The sequence below is a fragment of the Eptesicus fuscus genome, chromosome 18, assembly GCF_027574615.1.
Source record: "Eptesicus fuscus isolate TK198812 chromosome 18, DD_ASM_mEF_20220401, whole genome shotgun sequence".
Classification (NCBI taxonomy): Eukaryota; Metazoa; Chordata; class Mammalia; order Chiroptera; family Vespertilionidae; genus Eptesicus; species Eptesicus fuscus.
Window position 1 is genome coordinate 40,925,342 of NC_072490.1, and position 17,651 is coordinate 40,942,992.

The 17,651-nt window shown below is 62.4% G+C and overlaps 1 protein-coding gene across 1 annotated transcript in view; it reads left to right on the top strand.

Annotated features, from left to right (window-relative positions):
- STAB1 (stabilin 1) overlaps window positions 1-17,651 on the top strand; it is a 25,951-nt gene continuing 8,300 nt past the window's right edge. The window contains exons 1-38 of the mRNA XM_054708154.1: window positions 1-81; window positions 698-754; window positions 3,913-4,049; window positions 4,395-4,510; window positions 4,983-5,068; window positions 5,138-5,207; window positions 5,549-5,644; window positions 5,941-6,051; window positions 6,259-6,455; window positions 6,665-6,795; window positions 6,962-7,089; window positions 7,349-7,437; window positions 7,625-7,765; window positions 7,899-8,039; window positions 8,199-8,261; window positions 8,528-8,641; window positions 8,742-8,795; window positions 9,009-9,089; window positions 9,467-9,625; window positions 10,027-10,092; window positions 10,290-10,385; window positions 10,589-10,675; window positions 11,100-11,211; window positions 11,617-11,803; window positions 11,902-11,995; window positions 12,106-12,264; window positions 13,758-13,853; window positions 14,435-14,530; window positions 14,669-14,716; window positions 14,895-15,025; window positions 15,189-15,300; window positions 15,728-15,805; window positions 15,890-15,988; window positions 16,132-16,230; window positions 16,348-16,479; window positions 16,621-16,749; window positions 16,897-16,953; window positions 17,326-17,409. Of these exons, the coding sequence (XP_054564129.1) occupies window positions 1-81; window positions 698-754; window positions 3,913-4,049; window positions 4,395-4,510; window positions 4,983-5,068; window positions 5,138-5,207; window positions 5,549-5,644; window positions 5,941-6,051; window positions 6,259-6,455; window positions 6,665-6,795; window positions 6,962-7,089; window positions 7,349-7,437; window positions 7,625-7,765; window positions 7,899-8,039; window positions 8,199-8,261; window positions 8,528-8,641; window positions 8,742-8,795; window positions 9,009-9,089; window positions 9,467-9,625; window positions 10,027-10,092; window positions 10,290-10,385; window positions 10,589-10,675; window positions 11,100-11,211; window positions 11,617-11,803; window positions 11,902-11,995; window positions 12,106-12,264; window positions 13,758-13,853; window positions 14,435-14,530; window positions 14,669-14,716; window positions 14,895-15,025; window positions 15,189-15,300; window positions 15,728-15,805; window positions 15,890-15,988; window positions 16,132-16,230; window positions 16,348-16,479; window positions 16,621-16,749; window positions 16,897-16,953; window positions 17,326-17,409 (4,014 nt within the window). The remainder of the gene's footprint in view (window positions 82-697; window positions 755-3,912; window positions 4,050-4,394; window positions 4,511-4,982; window positions 5,069-5,137; window positions 5,208-5,548; window positions 5,645-5,940; window positions 6,052-6,258; window positions 6,456-6,664; window positions 6,796-6,961; window positions 7,090-7,348; window positions 7,438-7,624; window positions 7,766-7,898; window positions 8,040-8,198; window positions 8,262-8,527; window positions 8,642-8,741; window positions 8,796-9,008; window positions 9,090-9,466; window positions 9,626-10,026; window positions 10,093-10,289; window positions 10,386-10,588; window positions 10,676-11,099; window positions 11,212-11,616; window positions 11,804-11,901; window positions 11,996-12,105; window positions 12,265-13,757; window positions 13,854-14,434; window positions 14,531-14,668; window positions 14,717-14,894; window positions 15,026-15,188; window positions 15,301-15,727; window positions 15,806-15,889; window positions 15,989-16,131; window positions 16,231-16,347; window positions 16,480-16,620; window positions 16,750-16,896; window positions 16,954-17,325; window positions 17,410-17,651) is intronic.

Here is a 17,651-nt window from a genome sequence, read left to right on the forward strand (position 1 = left end):
ATGGCAGGGCCCCGGGGCCTCCTCCTGCTCTGCCTCCTGGCCGTCTGCCTAGCAGGCTCCCGCATCGTCGGGGGGCAGAAGGTGAGTGTGAGCCAGTAGCAGGGGGTTATGCAGGTGCCCAGGCCCTGCTGGCCAGTGGTGGGAACAGGGAGGGAGTGTACACAGGTCGGGCACAGGTCTGGGAACACATGAGCAGCTGGTACATGTGTGACCTTTCCTGAGCATCTCCTTAGGCTGAGCTCTGTGTGTGGTTGCTCGGGGTGGCAGCCTGCTCTGCTCTAACTGTGCCCAGCCAGCCTGCCGTGTGGTGTGGTATGGTGTGGGCAGCCGTCCCTAGGTCTTCCAAGCCTGAGGGTGAGAGGCACAGAGCCAGGCCTGTGTTCCTGCCCTCCAGCCTGGACTGAGGCCTGATTTCTGTGTCCCTGGCCTGAAGATTAGAGATGTGATTTCTAACCCTCGCAGGGCTGACCGAGAGGCTCGCGTGGCACAGATGTGTGTGGGTGCTGGGTATGTGTTGTGCGTGTGTGTGCCTGTCCCAACCCCAAGAGTGCCCGGGGGCAGAATAGGTCTACTGACCTCAGTTTATCTGGGTAAATGGCAGCTACCGATAACACCCTCACGCCTAGTAACTGCCGTTTACTGAGCACACAGCCCTGGCACACCCAGTATTATCCCCTCAAACTCTGCCCGCCCCTAGGCAGTGGGTCCTGTTGTTCTCCCCCTGAGGAAGCTAAAGCTCAAGGATGGTGTTCAGGTCAGTCCAGCTCGGCTGTGCCCCAGGCCACCACCTGCAACTCCCCGCCTGCCGTGTGGGAGCAGCAGAGGGGTCGTGGTGTGGGGCCCTCAGGCCCATATGATCCCACCCTCCAGGCTGCCCCTCTGCAGGCCCCCCCCCCCCCCCAGGCCCCATAACAGGGACATTGTCCCCAACTGGAGTTTCTGGAAGAGCCTTTAAGTATGGAGAGAGGCACCTGGCTGGGGCCTGCCTCCAGGTGAGGGACCCTCCCCTGCAAGGCCAAGTTCATCTGGTCTTGGGGCAGCTGCTTCTGTCCCCGTATCACTAACAGGCAGACTGAGGTTGGGAGAGAGGAAGGATTTACCAGGATCCCAGTGCCAGGCAGCATCAGGATGGTAACCAGGCCCCTGCCACCTTTGGGCGTTTTCTCTTGTACTCCTCGTGGTTCCTCCGGGAAGAGGCAAGCTAATGGACCAGGTTCAGGGCCAGGTCAGGGATGGGGACGGGCAGGTCTGAGGCTGGACAGGTGACGGTGATGGTGGAAGAGCCAAGGGTTACAAGCTGTTCCTGCAGGTGGTGTCCTGCTCCCTCCCTGCCTCGGTTTCCCCATGTGTACAATGCAAGGGGATTTCAAAGCCTTGCTACCTCCTCATGTTCTGGGATCAGGGGTCAGTAAGGGGCTTCCGACGGGACTTTTTCCTTGTTGGAGACCCAGGGTTCTGACCACCTCTAAGCCTGCATTCCGGGGCTGGGGCTCGGCCAGGCTGGGCCAGGGAAGAGGGCCCAGGAGTTCTGTTGACAGGGACACAGCATTGCTGGCCTCACACACTGTCAGTCACTCAGCCCTCCCAGCATCCCGTGTTGTGTGAGACCCGCTATTAGGAATTATTAGGAAACTGAGGCTCTGAGGGGAAGGGATAACCTCTGGGTCACACAGCCAGTGAGCGGCAGGACCTGCCTCGAACACAGGCCGTTCAGGCAGGAGAGGCATGGCAGGCTTCCTGGGGGAGGGGAGTCTTAGCACCTGTCCCTTCCGCAGTCTGTGACCATGCACCTCCGTGCCAGGAGTGTGCTGGTGCTAATGGGGCCTGTGGTCCCCAGCGGGGTTTGAAGGCAGAGGGGCATTGATCCAGGGCAGGGGAAGCAGGTTGGGGGTCCCTTCCTCTGAGGGACTTCAGTTCTGAGCCCTGGACCCCCCGCTTTGGGGGAATTTCTTCCACATTCTCACAATAGACTCAACACCTCGTGTCTCCTTAACTTCCCCAGCAGCGTCTCTGGGAAGCAGACATTGCAAAATTAGTTCTGGATTTGGGCAGGGAGGAGGGCAGCACCCGCCTGGCTCTGGCAGATCCTGAGGTGCCCCCAGGAAAAAGGGAATCTGAGTCAGCACTTGGATGTGATCCAGCCTCACTCTGCCCAGCGGGACCAGCAGTGACAGTGAGACTGGGGGCGGGGGCTGCTGATGCTCCTTCCAGGCTACCTTGCAGGGGGACCCGCGTGCCTGCCTGTGGGGTCCCAGAAGGAGTGTGATTTCCCACAGATTTACGAAGGAGATGTCCTGTGATGAGTGTCCACCAGCCCACAGGGCTCTGGCCTCCTCCTGTGCCCGAACCCACCTGCCATTTGGGCAGAGAGTGAGGGCAGTGTGCTCCCATTGCCCGGAGCCCCCCTCCAGGGCCAGCCAATGTTCCGCTCAGATCTGGTCCGTGGTGAGCACCGTGGCAGCAGCGCCCAGCGAGCCGTCCAGGTGGCCCTCCGGGAAGCCCGCTGCCTGCTGAGCCTTTGCCCTGAGCCAGCAGCTGCCAGACCCTAGAGTTGCCCAACTTCCTAGCTGCTCCCTGGCTCAGCAAAGACCCGCCTGGGGTGGGGAATGAGACCGCACTCCCGGCCCACAGCTTGGCCTGAGGCCGCTCGCAGCAACTTCCCTCTGCAGACCGCAGAGGCTTGAGCGGAAAAGGGCAAATCTCAGCGGCAAAAGGCCCTTCTCTTCTCGCTCTGAGAGGCCACATCTGTAATGTGTTCTAGGAAGGAGATGGCCTGCGCTCTTTGGACCAGTGTGGTCAGCATTTTTTAGATGAAAACATCTTAGCCTTCCAGGCCATGCCCCAAGGCCCCCTTCACCAAGCACAGCTTCCCGTGGCCCCTTCTCCCACTCACAGCCAGGAGTTGTGCTCCCGTCCCTCTGAGGGACGGTGCTGTAGGCTGTTGGGACGTAGTTGCTGTAGAGGCAGCCCAGGGAGGGACTTGAAGGAGCGATGTGAACGGGGCTGCAGGGCTTTCTTGGCCCTCTCAGGGGACAGCCTCTTCCCCCCCCCCCCCCCACCTCTGTGTTCCTTGCAGCAGCCAGAGAGCCCTTTAAAACACAAACTGAGCCTCGATGGCCTTGGCCAAGTCTCCTGCTCCTTCAGGCCCTGCCTCAATTGTCATCTCCTCCAGGAAGTTGCCTGGGCCTGCAGCCTGGCTCCTCTCAGCTCCCTCACCGCCAGCAGTGCCCATCTGATGATGGACTGACTGTGGACTGCTGGGTCCAGCCAGTGGGGCTGTGAGCCAGGCCCTGGGTCAGGGCTCCCAGAACATGACAGATGCCCTCGCATGCCTGCCCATGGAGCCAGCCTCTCAGGTCTGGGCAGGCTCCTGGGTCCTTTGGGCTTGCGGAGGGTCATTTGGCAACAGGTGCAGATATGCTCGGGGCCGAGTGGAGACAGGTCTCCCCTCCCGGTGTCAGCCACGTCATTGACTGATTTATTTTTAAATGAAAGGTGAGACTTAGCACTGGGTGGAGAGTCCGGGTTCTAATCCCTGATTTGCATGCTGTCACTGGGCGGCTCTGAGCAAGGGCCACCCACGGTGGGTTCAGTTTCCTCACCCGAATGGGTTGAGGTGGAACCAAGTGGCTGGATTCTCTTGGTGTCAGAAGTATAGACTCAGACTTCTGGGCGTGCTCGCAGGGCCCCGGGCAAAGGTATGTGGCTGTGGCCGTAAGGACATACGTGGCAGTCACAGCGCGTGACAGGCAGCTTTCCCCGTGTCTCGGGGCCTTCCCTGTCCTCGTCGCATCCCCACTAAGCAGGTGGGAAACCAAGGCCGGGAGAGAGATGCGAGGCCCTGCCTGGTCAGGACAGAGCCAGGACTGGTCCAGGGTCCAGGCCCTCATTCCAAATCCACCCGTGGCCCAGGTGTGGTCCAGACGCTGCGATGTGAAGACCAAGTTTGTCACTCACATACCCTGCACCGTGTGCCCCGCCATCAAGAAGCGGGTGTGCCCCTCAGGCTGGCTTCGTGAGTTCCCGGAGAAGATATCACAGGACTGCCGGTGTGGACCCCCACCCCATCCTTGTCCACTTCTAGGGGTATCCTGTGGGGTGTCAGGAGGGCAGGAGGGGCCGGGCGGGCCTGGCAGGGTCTCACCTACACATTTGTTGGTCCTCCAGTGGGGAAGATAGAAGAATAAACAAAAAGGTGGGGGCAGGTGGTCACTGAGTATCTACTGTGTGCCAGGCCCTGTGCTCCACTCTGGGCCCGGCACATAGACGGGAGGTGGAGTAGGAACACTGCAACCTACATGTCAGGAGGCTGGGGTGGGGGCTGCAGGGTGGGAGCCCTGCCTACTGTCCTACCTACTGCCCTGCCCACCTCCCTGCCCATCCTTTATCCTCAGCTACGAGGTGCAGCTAGGGAGCTCTCTGGTGTCCATGAGCGGCTGCAGCGTGGAGTGCTGGAAGGACGTGGTGCAGAAGGCCTGCTGCCCTGGCTACTGGGGGTCCCAGTGCTATGGTATTGGGGGGTCCCAGTGCTATGGTATTGGGGGTCCCAGTGCTATGGTATTGGGGGGTCCCAGTGCTATGGTATTAGGGGGTCCCAGTGCTATGGTATTGGGGGGTTTCAGTGCTATGGTATTGGGGGGTCCCAGTGCTATGGTATTGGGGGGTTTCAGTGCTATGGTATTGGGGGGTTTCAGTGCTATGGTATTGGGGGGTCCCAGTGCTATGGTATTGGGGGGTTTCAGTGCTATGGTACAGCAGGGGGTCCCCACTTAGTTCCTAACACCCCAGCCCTGGGCTCCCCATCTGCAGCATCTGCCTGCATTCCCCTCCACCTTGTTCACTTAACGGACACTTACTGAGCCAACACAGCTGGCTGCCTGACTCTGGCTGCCTTGGGGAGGGTCCACCAAGAGCTGCTGGGGTTAGGGATGAATCTAGAGTTCTTAGACCACAGCTGAATTATTGGGGGGGGGGGTCCACAGAGTGCCCAGGAGGGGCAGAGACCCCGTGCAACGGCCATGGCACCTGCCTGGATGGCATAGACAGGAATGGGACCTGCGTGTGCCAGGTAAGAGTCGGGCAGGCGGGGTGGGGGACAGGGAAGGGGCCGTGCTGACTGGGTGTGCTCCTCCACCAGGAAAGCTTCAGTGGCTCCGCCTGCCAGGAATGCCGAGACCCCAACCGGTTCGGGCCTGCCTGTCAGTCAGGTGAGCTCTGGAAGGAGACCCAGCTGTACAACCAGCCCCACCAGCCTCTCTCCCAGCCCCTCAGCCATTTGCTTCCCCTCTAGGGACACACACTGGTTCATCACACCTCCAGCCCTTGCACAGGTTCTTGGGGGCCTCTTGGAGGGCCTTCTGAAGCCCCCCTGAGCCTGCAGCCTGGGCCAGGTGCCTCCCTGGGCTCCTGCCACCCCAGTAGTCCTCCCTCACAGCTCTGCACTCGAAGTTGTGCCTGTTGGGCTGAATTCTGGAAATGCAGAGACTCGATGTCCTGTGTGTCCCTGGGTGAGGCTAGGGTCCCACCTGTCCCTGGGCGTTCTTCCCAGTGTGCAGCTGTGTGCATGGCGTGTGCAGACATGGGCCACTCGGGGATGGAAGCTGCCTGTGCTTTGCTGGGTACACTGGACCCCACTGTGACCAAGGTGAGCTGTGCTGCGGGGACAGCCTGGGCAGCGGGTCCTTGGCGGCCAGAACAGGAGGGGTCGGCTGGGTGACAGATGAAGCCTGAACCTCAGTAGGAACTCTTTCTGCACCCTGATTTCTTTCTAAGTAGGAGAGGCACACAGCTGGTCAGGGGGAGAGGGAGGTCTCAGCTGAGGCTCAGAGAGGGCAGGGCGCGGCCAGAGTCGCACAGCAGTTTGGGCAGAGCACCTCTGCTCCTGTGTTCCTTTCCAACCTGGGGTTCCGGCCCCTGCAGTACTCTCCCCTCTCCACTCAGAGGTGCCCGAGTGCCAGGCCCTGCACTGTCCCCGCAACTCCCAGTGCTCTGCAGAGGCCCCCGCCTGCAAGTGCCTGCCTCCCTACACCCAGCAGGGCGGCGAATGCCAAGGTAAGTCTGTGACCCGGGGGCAGGGTGAGCGGGCGGATGTCCTTTTAAACCAGCGCGAGCAATCTGTCCCCGAGGGAGGTGAAGGGGGCTTGTCCCCAGAGTCTGGGTCAGCCTGCGCACCCCCACTTTGAGCCATCCCTCTGGAAGCTGTGGAGGAGACAGGCTCTTGGGAGCTAAGCACACTTGGGCTTTCTCTCTGCCCTGCAGCCCCTGACCCCTGCCGGCCATCGCCCTGCTCCCCACTGGCCCAGTGCTCAGTGAGCCCCACCGGGCAGGCACAGTGCCGCTGCCCCGAGAACTACTACGGCGACGGGACAGTGTGTCTGCCCCAGGACCCGTGCAGCACCAACAATGGTGGCTGCCCCAGCAACTCCACCTTGTGTCTGTACGAGGGGCCCGGCAAGGTGAGCCCCTCCGCCCGCCCAGCACACTGGCCGTGGGGCCCTGGGCAGATCAAGGGCCTCTGGGAGCCGCAGCTGCCCCATTTGTGAAGTGGGAAGAGAATGACACCCTCTTCTCGGAGGGTGGTTTTGGGGACCACGCAGAGCTCGGTGGGTGTGGCAGATGCCAGCAGTCCTCACCGACACGATGTCACCCTCCTGGCCCTGCCCAGGCCTCCTGCACGTGTAAGCCAGGCCTTGTCAGCATCAACGGCAATGCCTCTGCAGGCTGCTTTGCCTACTGTTCCCCCTTCTCCTGTGACCGGTCAGCTACCTGCCAGGTGACCCCTGATGGAAAGACCAGGTGGGCACAGGGGCCTTGGGGTGGGCACCCAGGCAGGGTAGAGAGGGTGGGCTGGGCAAGGGGAGGTGCGCACCCTCAGCTCAAGGCCCTGTGGCGACAGGTGGAGGTGGGCCAAGAGATGGGGACTGGACCCACCTTCCGCCCTAATCAGTTCTCTGCCCCCTAGCTGTGTGTGCAAGGAGGACCAGGTTGGGGATGGGCGTGCCTGCTACGGACACCTGCTCCACGAGGTGCAGAAGGCCAGTGCCAGCGTGACAAGGGTCCTGGGACTGAGAACCGCTCTCGCCATGCTAGGTGTGAGGCCTCGCCCCTGAGCCAGCTCTGCTGCAGGGCGGACTCTGCCGACAGAGCTTGCTTTACGGCCCAAGTGCTGTGGAAGCAGAGTGTCTGTGGAGGGTGCACGGTGGAGGTGGGAGCTAGTCCCCCAGACCCTGGGGTGCACATCTACCCTAGACCTGGATCCAGTGCCCCCTAGCACAGCTCTCCAAAACCAAGGACCGATGCCTTAGGGTCTCCCCAGACCCGTTCTGACGCACCCTCTCCTGTCCCCCAGATGACGGCTGCCGGCAGATCCTCACCACATCGGGCCCATTCACCGTGCTGGTGCCGTCCCTCTCCTCCAGGATCTCCTGGACCATGAACGTGAGTCCCTCCCCACTGAGGAGCTGGCTGCGGCCCTTGCCTCCTTCCTGGACCCTGCCCCAGGCTTCTACCCTCTGGGGCACTGAGGCCTGGGAGGCATTTATCCCCTCTGTAGCTCGAGCAGGGTGGCATGAAGAGGACCACCTGCCCCAGGCCCCCTAGGCACTCGATCCCCTCGTGCCCACAGGCGTCCTATGCCCAGCAGCTCTGCAGACAGCACATCATCGCAGGGCAGCACATACTGGAGGACTTAGGGGCCCAGCAGCAAACACGCAGGTGGTGGACACTGGCTGGGCAGGAGATCACTGTCACTTTCAACCGCTTCATGGTAAGGAGGGGGGACTGGGGACCAGAGGAGCCGCAGGTGCAGGGACATGGCTCCAGCAAAGGTGTGGAGGTGGGACAGTCAGGCCAGGGGGCTGGCATGTGGAATCTAAGCCAGAGGTCTCGTTTCTCAGCAGAAATACTCCTACAAATACAAAGACCTGCCCCAGCACACATTCACCGTCCACAAGGCCAACTACCCAGCAGCTAACGGCGTCTTCCACGTAGTCACTGTCCTGCGGTGGCAGCCCCCACCAGCGCTCCCGACTGACCCCAAGGTAAGCCAGTGTCTCCTCTCTCCCCACCCTTGCCACTGGGTGACCTCTGACCCCCACAGAATTTAGAGAGGTGGTTCCGGGCAGGGCTAGAGCTGCCTCGAGCTGAAGCAGCCTCACTGATGACCCCTCTGAGGCCCTAATGCTTGTTCCTTCCTACAGAAAACCATTGGCCAGATCCTTGCCTCCACTGAAGCCTTCAGCCGGTTTGAAACCATCCTAGAGGTAAGTTCAGGGGAAAGGTCCTAGTCTATCTGACCTTTTGGGCCAGGATCCCTTATTACCCGGAATCTGCCCCACAGTGACCTGAGGTTCTGCAGTGGCACAGGCCTTTGCCCATGCCCTCATCCTAGCTCTTGCTTGTCCCATCCGGAGGTTGTGCAGGACCCACTGTTGATGCCTACCACTTATTCCTGGTGGAGTTCCCAGGCAGGGCTCAGAGGTGGGGGCTGGCCACAGAGCTTGCCTGAGTCTCCCTTCCCCCACCACAGAACTGTGGGCTGCCCTCCATCCTGGACGGGCCCGGGCCCTTCACAGTCTTTGCCCCAAGCAACGAGGCTGTGGACAGCTTGCGTGACGGCCGCCTGATCTACCTCTTCACAGCGGTAAGCTAGGCGGAAAGAAGGGGCCGGGGACACGGGGGGCAGGAGGGCTTCCCTCTCCCCTACCAGGCCTCCAGCAGCCAAGCCCTCTGTCCCTTGCCAGGGTCTCTCCAAACTGCAGGAGCTGGTGAGGTACCACATCTACAACCATGGCCAGGTGAGGGTCTTCCTCCCAGAGGGTGGCCAGCTTGCACCCGGGGCTGGCCTGTCGGGGGTTTGTCTGTGGGCTCCGGCCTTCCCAGGGGCCCTTCTCCTTTCCTTGCCCATCTGGACTGCTCTACCACAGAGTGTGGTCACCTGGAGGGACCAGGGGTGGCCCCAAGGTGTGTGGCTCGTGCCCAGCCTAAGGCCACCCTCTCCTCTGCCCCAGCTGACGGTTGAGAAACTCATCTCCAAGGGTCGCGTCCTCACCATGGCAAACCAGGTCCTGGCTGTGAACATCTCTGAGGAGGTGAGATCAGGAGCACCGGGAACGAAGGAAGGGGGCTGGTGATGAGTGGCCATTCGGCCTCTTTCAGACCTGCCTTCATGCTCCAAGCCTGTGGCCAGCAGGCCCCGGTGGAGGTCATACGGGAGGCAGCACAGGTCAAATCCTTCTCCCGGCGCCTGACAGGCTGGGAGGGCTCCAAGGAGGAGGAGGGAGAGCACATGGGTGGGGTGCTCCCTGGCAGAAACCACGTGGTCAGGGCACTGAGGCTGGAGCAGTGTTGCCAGAGCAGGGAGCATTGCCCAGGAGAAGGGAGGAAGGACAGCAGGGAGGTGGGGCGGAGGCCGGGGCGGGGCCGAGCCTGCTGGGCTGGATGCATCGCACACTGGGCTCTGCCACAGGGGCGCATCCTGCTGGGACCTGCGGGCGTCCCGCTGCGGAGGGTGGATGTGCCGGCTGCCAACGGCGTGATCCACATGCTGGAGGGCATCCTGCTGCCCCCAACCATCCTGCCCATCCTGCCCAAGCACTGCAGCCAGGAGCAGCACAAGATCGTGGTGGTGAGTGCCCGCCGCACAGCCGGCCTCGCTGAGACCCAGTGCTGCTTGTGTAGAGGTCGCCCCCGAGGGTGGGCTGATGGTGGCTCAGGGCCCGGCCACAGACCACAGACCCGCCTGGACTCGCCCACATCCCCTGCTGCTGTTCATCCCTTTGAGGCCTCTCTTGCATCTTCCGCCCCGTCTGCAGCCTCCCTGCCCAGGCCCGGCACTCACTCACACCGAGCTCCTTCCTGCCGCAGGGCCTGGGTTCTTGTCTTCCCTCGGCCCCCACACCAGCTCCTGGCCCTCCTGCTGTCGCCTCTTTCTCAGACCCAGCTCTCGGCTCCAGGCCACTTTCTCAGGGCATGCTGAACAAATAAACCAGGACTAACCGCTCTACCCGCTCCCTATTCCCTGCCCAGGGCTCCTGTGTGGACTGCCACGCCCTGAACACCAGTAGCACCTGCCCCCCTAACAGCGTGAAGCTGGTGAGCATAGCTTGGCCCAGCCCTAACTGCCCGGGGTCAGGGTGGGGCAGTGTGGCCGGGAGGTGAGGCTGGACTTGAAGGTTCAGCACCCCTCAGCCCTGCCGAGGGGGGCAGTGCTGGGCCCAGGGGACTGAGGACTCATGACCAAGGCTGCCCAACACCCATACCTGCTGACCAGCTTTGCATGGCCCCCCCAGGACATGTCCCCTGAGGAGTGTGTCTACACCCATGACCCTTCTGGCCTCAACATCCTGAAGAAGGGCTGCGCGCACTACTGCAACCAGACCTTCCAGGTGAGCCTGGGCGGGCACCCGCTTCTCCCGGGGGCCCCCAGCTGGGCCGAGCGGGCTGCCTTCCTCAGAGATGTGCCGTCCTCATGGTGGGAGGGGTGTCCCCGAGGGGCCTCCGCACCCCCTCGCTCTAGAGAAGGGACCAGGGAGCAGTAGCAGCTGGGCGGCGGGGGTGGCATGGGGCAGACTCGCTCCATCTCTTACAGAAGCCTGACTGCTGCAGAGGGTTCTTTGGGCCTGACTGTGCGCAGTGTCCCGGGGGCTTCTCCAACCCCTGCTATGGCAAAGGCAACGTGAGTCCCCCTGCCCCAGGCTGAGATGTGGGGGAGGTGGACTTCTCCAGGGCGGCCGGGACTGGCTGTGTGTCCGAGCCGAGCCTGCCTCGATGTGGCCTCAGGTTCCTCACATCGAGGTGTGGAAGCTGAGTCATATTTTACTCCTTTGGTTAGAAATAGTCACTTGGCAGCTTTTTAGATCTCCTTTCATAAAGGCTGTTTTTGCCCCTTGGTGACATCGGGGTTACGTTGCACCCGGCCAGGGGAGGATCAGAGGCGCTGGCTCTGGGTTGGGCAGGCGTCACCCGTGAAGCCTCCGGCCCGGTGCCCTTGAGGGGCCAGCTCCGGGCAGCACCGGTGACCTGGAAGATGCAGGGGGAGGTATGCTGGGGGGAGGAGCTGTGGAGACCCCTCCCCGTGACTGCCCTGCTCCTGCCGCCAGTGCAGCGATGGCGTCCTGGGCAACGGGGCCTGCCTCTGCTTCCCAGACTACAAGGGCGTCGCCTGCCACATCTGCTCCAACCCCAACAAGCATGGAGACCAGTGCCAGGAAGGTGGGTGGTCCTGGCCCCCTGCCTGCCCGGGGGAGAAGGGCTCGGCTTGGGAAGGGGCTGGGGACCCCAGGAAGGGGACAGAGCCCAGGAGGAAGGGGTCAGCCCCAGGAGCGGGGGAGGGTTTGGGAGCAGAAGTCGAGGTCTCCTCCACCCAGGCCCGGAAGAGAACCGTGGTTTGATCTAAAGCATCCAGGATTTCGGTCAGACAGAACTGGGTGGGGGCCTGGGGGCAGGGCAGCTCGAATGGGGTGACTGAAAGCAACAAATGCCCCCTCTCACTTCCTCTGCCCGCCTTTGACTGGGTGAGCCCGCGTGCTGCCCCGTTCCCAGCACTCCCAACTGCATTGGCTCCCAGCCCGCCCTGCCCCTGCCTCAGGTTCCCTGCTCCCATCTCCCCCCCTACAGATTGCGGCTGTGTCCATGGTCTATGTGACAATCGTCCAGGCAGTGGAGGGGTGTGTCAGAGTGGCACATGTGCCCCAGGCTTCAGCGGGCGCTTCTGCAACGAGTCCACCGGGAACTGTGGGTCCACGGAGCAGGCCCAGAACTGCCACCTGCACGCCCGCTGTGTCAGCCAGGGGGGCATCGCCAGGTGAGGGCTCGAGCTTCCTCTCTGCCCGCCCATGACTTCACTGCTCAGCCTCTAGCCTCGCCCAGAGGTTCACTGGAGGCCCCTCCCGCCTCCCCCAGGTGTCTCTGTCTCGATGGCTTTGAGGGCGATGGCTTCTCCTGCGCACCCAGCAACCCCTGCTCCCGCCCTGACCGTGGAGGCTGCTCAGAGAACGTCAGTCTCCTTGTCCACTCCCTGAGTCCTGCTTCAGGGGCGGGAGGAGGGACTCCTGCCCTCTGCCCTCTGCCCTGTAGCCCTGACTCATTGATCCGTGGCTCTCACAGGCCGAGTGTGTCCCTGGGGCCCTGGGCACCCACAACTGCACATGCCACAAAGGCTGGAGCGGGGACGGCCGTGTCTGCGTAGCCATTGACGAGTGTGAGCTGGACACGCGAGGCGGCTGCCACGCTGACGCCCTCTGCAGCTACGTGGGACCCGGGCAGGTGAGGCACAGCAGACCTGGGGACAGCAGAGCAGGGTGGGGGACATCCGTTCCTCTCCCCATACCCCCCCTGACTCCAGGAATGTCCACTCCAAGAACTGAAGCTCAGGGTCTTCAATCTCAGACACAAATGAGAACCAGTTCTGAAGTACTGAGTCGTACGATCTGGAAGCATCAGACAGGTGCTGGAAGCCATGAGAGGGCTCCGGGAGTTTTTTGGTTGTGTTGTTGTTTTTTTATAATGTTAGAGCATATGGATTTTTAACAAAACGTTTTTTATTGATTTCAGAGACAGGAAGGGAGAGGGAGAGAGAGAAGCATTGATGAGAGAGAAACATCGGCTCCCTCCTGCACGCCCCCTACTGGGGATCGAGCCCACAACCCCGGGCATGTGCCCCAACCGGGAAACAAACGTGTGGCTTCCTGGTGCATGGCACCATGTTCAACCAACGGCACCACGCAGGCCGGGCACGGCTCCCGGAGTTTAATGGAAAGCGCATTCCAGGGCCAGTCTAGGCAGCGTTTTTTCCAAATCAGAGGCTGTGATTCCCGTCTCTCAGGGATAAAGAACTCTTAGCACCAAATCAGTGAGTTCGCTGCTCTAACTGGGCGCTGGGCCAGCGTCCCTGGCAGTCCGTCCATTCATTCACTCATTGGTTTCCCACGTGTTGCCAGTGCCTGTTCATGCTAGTTCCTGTTCTAGATGTAGGAATTTGATGTTGAACAAAGCAGGAAGTGACATCCCCAAATCTTCACACTCACGGGCACGGCAATCTCAGACTCGTCACAGGGTCTCAGAACCAGGAGCCTTCCAGGTGAGGCATTTCAGGCTGATACGCTCGAGGACGAACTGGCGTTTAAGAGTATCTAATACGCCAACGGGGAGGCCAGGCCTGGCTGCTTCAGGATCAGCCTCTTCATGGCCCAGGCCTGTGCAGGCCCCTGGACTCCCTGCCCTCCCACCCCACCACGGCCTGCGCCACCAGCCCAGGGGCCTTCGCAGTGAGAGCTCAGATGCGCATGGGCACTGGAGCTCCAAACTCCACCAGGGGCTTTAAAGTTCAGCCCTGAGGGCTGGAATGAGGCTGAGATGCAAACAAGGGCAACTGAGATCGGGGGAGTCTCGCCAGTCAGTCACCCGCAGTGAGGACAAGCCCACTGGAGGACAGTGGGAAGGATCGGAGCTGCTGAGCAGGGGAGCAGGGCTGGAGGTGGGATCGAGTTGCCATCCCTGGGGCTGCCCTGGGCAAACACCAGCCCACTCACCCCATACCACTGACCCCAACAGTCCTGGCAGGGTCCAGGCTCTCCACGGCTACTTCCCTGCCGATGCCATCACTACCGAACTCATCCGCGAGCCAGCCTCCCCTCCAGGCCTCAGTCTCCCCGTCTGGAGCGCAGCTCTCCAAGGTGGGGCTGGGAGAAGCTCCAGACCTCCTGGAGGAGCAGAGGGGGTGCTCCTGGTGAGATGAGGCCCTCTGCTCCCCTCCCCAGAGCCGGTGCACCTGCAAGCTGGGCTTTGCCGGGGACGGCTACTCGTGCAGCCCTATCGACCCCTGCAGGGCAGGCAACGGTGGCTGCCATGACCTGGTGAGAAGGCATGGAGCCTGGGGGGTGTCTCCGGGGTGGGCCTCGGCTGCAACTCTCTGGGTGTCCCCTGTCTCTGGTCAGAACCGACATCTTTCTAAACCCCAAATCCAAACGGTGTCACCCTCTTGCCCACAGGATAGAGCTTTCACTTTTTATTTCGGCCCAGCCTTTGCCTAGCCGGCTCTCTGCCCTGACCCTCACTGCCCGCCCTCCACACTCCTCTCATGGTCACTCTGAGCCCCTGGCTGTCCCCTATCTCGCTCGCTCTGAGGCCACCGCCTTCGGCCAGCTGGCTCCTTTCCTGAGGGTACAGGGCCTCCTGGGCCTCCCCAGACCTGGGCTTCCATGGCTCATCTGTCCTGCCGGGGGGTGATGTCAGATGCACTGTGATCTGAGCGGCCAGGCACATCAGGAGCAATGCAGCCGGGCGGCGGGAGAGGCAACTGATAGGGACAAGTGGTTGGAAAGGCAGATGGTAGGAGAATGGGTGACAAGCGTGGACAGAGAGATGGAGGGTGGGTGCTGTCCAGCTTGCCACATGGGTGCTAAATGGAGGGCCATGTTTCTGTGCCCCACCCCAGGCCACCTGCCAGGCAGTCGGGGGAGGCCAGCGGGTCTGCAAATGCCCCCCTGGCTATGGGGGTGATGGCTTTGGTTGCTACGGAGACATCTTCCGGGTGAGTGGTTCCCTGTGCCGGGGGAGGGGCCCTCTCATGCACCTCAGGTGGGAAGGGGCAGTGCTAAGGTCCCTGGGGGGCGGGGGGAGGCTGGGGTTTGTCCCTAAGCCCATGGCCTCAGCTCTTTCCCTCCCCTAGGAGTTGGAGGCAAATGCCCACTTCTCTGTCTTCTACCAGTGGATCAAGGTAGGACAGGGCAGAATGCTGGGTTGGGCTCCAATCCAGGAGGCCTCCTGGACATGGGTGCCACATAACATCTCCATAGCGGGGGGCAGGGGGGCAGGCCTGGAGGCTGGGAGCAGGCGATCTCAGGGTGGGGGCTGCCTTCACCCGCCTCCCGTCCCTCTGCACACGGCACGCACAGAGAGCTGGCATCACGCTTCCTGCCGACAGCCGAGTCACAGCCCTGGTGCCCTCTGAGTCTGCCATCCACAGGCTGAGCCCTGAGGACCAGGCATTCTGGCTGCAGCCTAGGATGTTGCCACAACTGGTCAGGTGGGCAGCCAGGGTCGGGCCCTGGGAGGGGGCTTCTGTGTGAGACCCAGCTCCTCCTGAGGTTCTCTGCCTGGCATGTGTCCACCCCTGGGTAGAGCCCAGTCCCAGAGGTCTCTGCAGGTTACACTAATCTGTCCCATGGCCCCCCCAACTGTCCCCTCAGGGCCCATTTTCTCCAGGGGGCCCTCTCTGAGGAGGAGCTGGCCCGGCTGGGCGGGCAGCAGGTGGCCACCCTGAGCCCCACCACACGCTGGGAGATTCACAACGTCAGTGGGGTACGTGGTGAACTCTGGGCAGAAGGGGGGACGGTGCAGGGCATGGGAGGGAACTTGGGTGACTGCAGGCTTCCTGGACCAGGAACTCCAGGGGATGAGGTTGGGGTCCCCTCGCCCTGCCCAGGGCTAGGCTCGGAGGGTGTGCCAGGGACACTTTTGCTGCTGGGCTGGGGAGTGTTTGGCCCAGCAGTGACTGCCTTGTCAGGGGTTGTCTGTCCATCTTCGTGTACACACCACCCTTTCATGCATGGGCCCTGCTGAGGGTCCGTGTGCCCATCTGGTTACTCCTGAGTCTGAGGGTGTCTGGACCAGGCTGAGGGCCACCTGTGGGTGCCTGTGTGCCCAGCAGCCTCTCTGTTGGGGCTACACCCACTCTTGCGTGTCTGCCTGTGTCCACTGTGGCTGAGCTCTGCCTGCTGCTTTCCAGAGAGTCTGGGTGCAGAATGCCAGCTTGGACGTGGCTGACCTCCTTGCCACCAACGGTGTCCTGCATGTCCTCAGCCAGGTATGGTGGAGGGGAGTGTGCTCGGGCCGCCCGGGCAGGCCGAGAGGCAGTGACATGCTAACCAACCCCCATGCTCTGTCACAGGTCCTACTGCCTCCCAGGAAGGACGTGCCGGCGGGGCAGAGCCTGCTGCAGCAACTGGACTCAGTGCCTGCCTTCCGCCTCTTCCGGGAGCTGCTGCAGGTGAGGGCGAGAGGAGAGGGGGAGTTCACGGTCAGGGGTGCCCTTCTCCAGGTGCGGAGGGGGCTGGCCGGCCGGCCCCCAGGGGCAGGACTGAGGGTGATGATGCGATTATGCCATTCCCTGACCCTGACCCCTGTCCCTAGCACCACAGTCTGGTGCCCCAGATTGAGGCCGCCACCGCCTACACCATCTTCGTGCCCACAAATCACTCTCTGGAGGCCCAGGGCAACCACAGCAGCCTGGTGAGGTCACTGGGACGGAGGTGGGGGAGGGGGGCAAAGGGGCACGGTGGGTGGAATGCCCCGCCCAGGGCCCTGGGTCGCCAGCCCCGGGAGTCCCTGAGCTTCTCCTTCCCTCAGGATGCAGACACGGTGCGACACCACGTGGTCCTGGGGGAGGCGCTCTCCTCGGAAGCCCTGCGGAGGGGGGGGCACCGCAACTCCCTCCTGGGCCCCGCTCACTGGCTTGTCTTCTACAACCACAGCGGCCAGGTTTGTGGGGACAAGGAGACCTGACCACGAGGCCCCTTCTCTTTGGAGTTCCTCCACCTGGGAGCCCCCATTCGTGGAGACAGCCCAGCCCGGGGGTGAGGGTGGGCTGGGCCGGGCTGAGCCTCCTGCCCCACTTCCCAGCCTGAGGTGAACCACGTGCCGCTGGAAGGCCCGGTGCTGGAGGCTCCTGGCCGCTCGCTCTTCGGCCTGTCGGGCGTCCTGACGGTGGACTCGAGCCGCTGCCTGCATAGCCATGCCGAGGCCCTGAGGGTGAGACGCGGGCCAGGGGCGGTGCGGGCTGGCGGGCAGGGCCCTTGGTCGGGGATAGGAGAGCTGTCAGCCTGTCGGAAGGAAGATGGGTTTGGGGCCTCCTCCCAGGGACCACCTGACGCTCTGCAACCCCCTCCCTCCCCACAGGAGAAATGTGTAAACTGCTCCCGGAAATTCCGCTGCACCCAGGGCTTCCAGCTGGAGGTGAGGCTGGACTGGCGCTTCCCATCCCCGCCTCGCCTGCTCTCACTGCCCCCAGCTCTGCTCACCCAGGTGTGGGGCACTGGGAGGGCGTGGCCTCTCCACTCCCTGGTAGAGGCCAGGAGGCCTGGGCCCAGGTCTGCCCAGAGCAGGCCTCACTCAGACTTGCACCCGGAGGCCTGTGACCTGTGGCCCAGGCCTGGGTCCTGCCCGCCCTCTTCTCAGCCGGTCTGTGTGTCTCATCTAGCTGCCCCTTCTGCTCTCCTGCTCATGCCTTACCCACGGATACCTGTGGTCCCTCTGTCTGTCTCCCCAGTCCCAGTCCTGCCCTACCCAAGCCACCGGCTGAGCCCTCCTGCCTGCTCCCATTTGCAGGACACTCCCAAGAAGAGCTGCGTCTACCGATCTGGCTATTCCTTCTCCCGGGGCTGTTCTTACACGTGTGCCAAGAGGATCCAGGTTTGCCCTGAACCTTCACACCCATATCTTTGACCAGAATGAAGTGGGGGCCCAGGGGAGGTCCCAGGTTAGATTTCAGGGGCAGAAGCAGGGCTGGGACTAGGCAAGGCCAGTGAAGCAAGGGCCCAGAAAAAGGGGAAGAGACAGGTCTGAGGCCAGAGGGGCCAGTGTTTGTTCCTGTGGCCATGCCCCCAGGGAGGGGAAGGGGGAGGGGAGGAGGACAAAGGCCCAGAGTGAACACC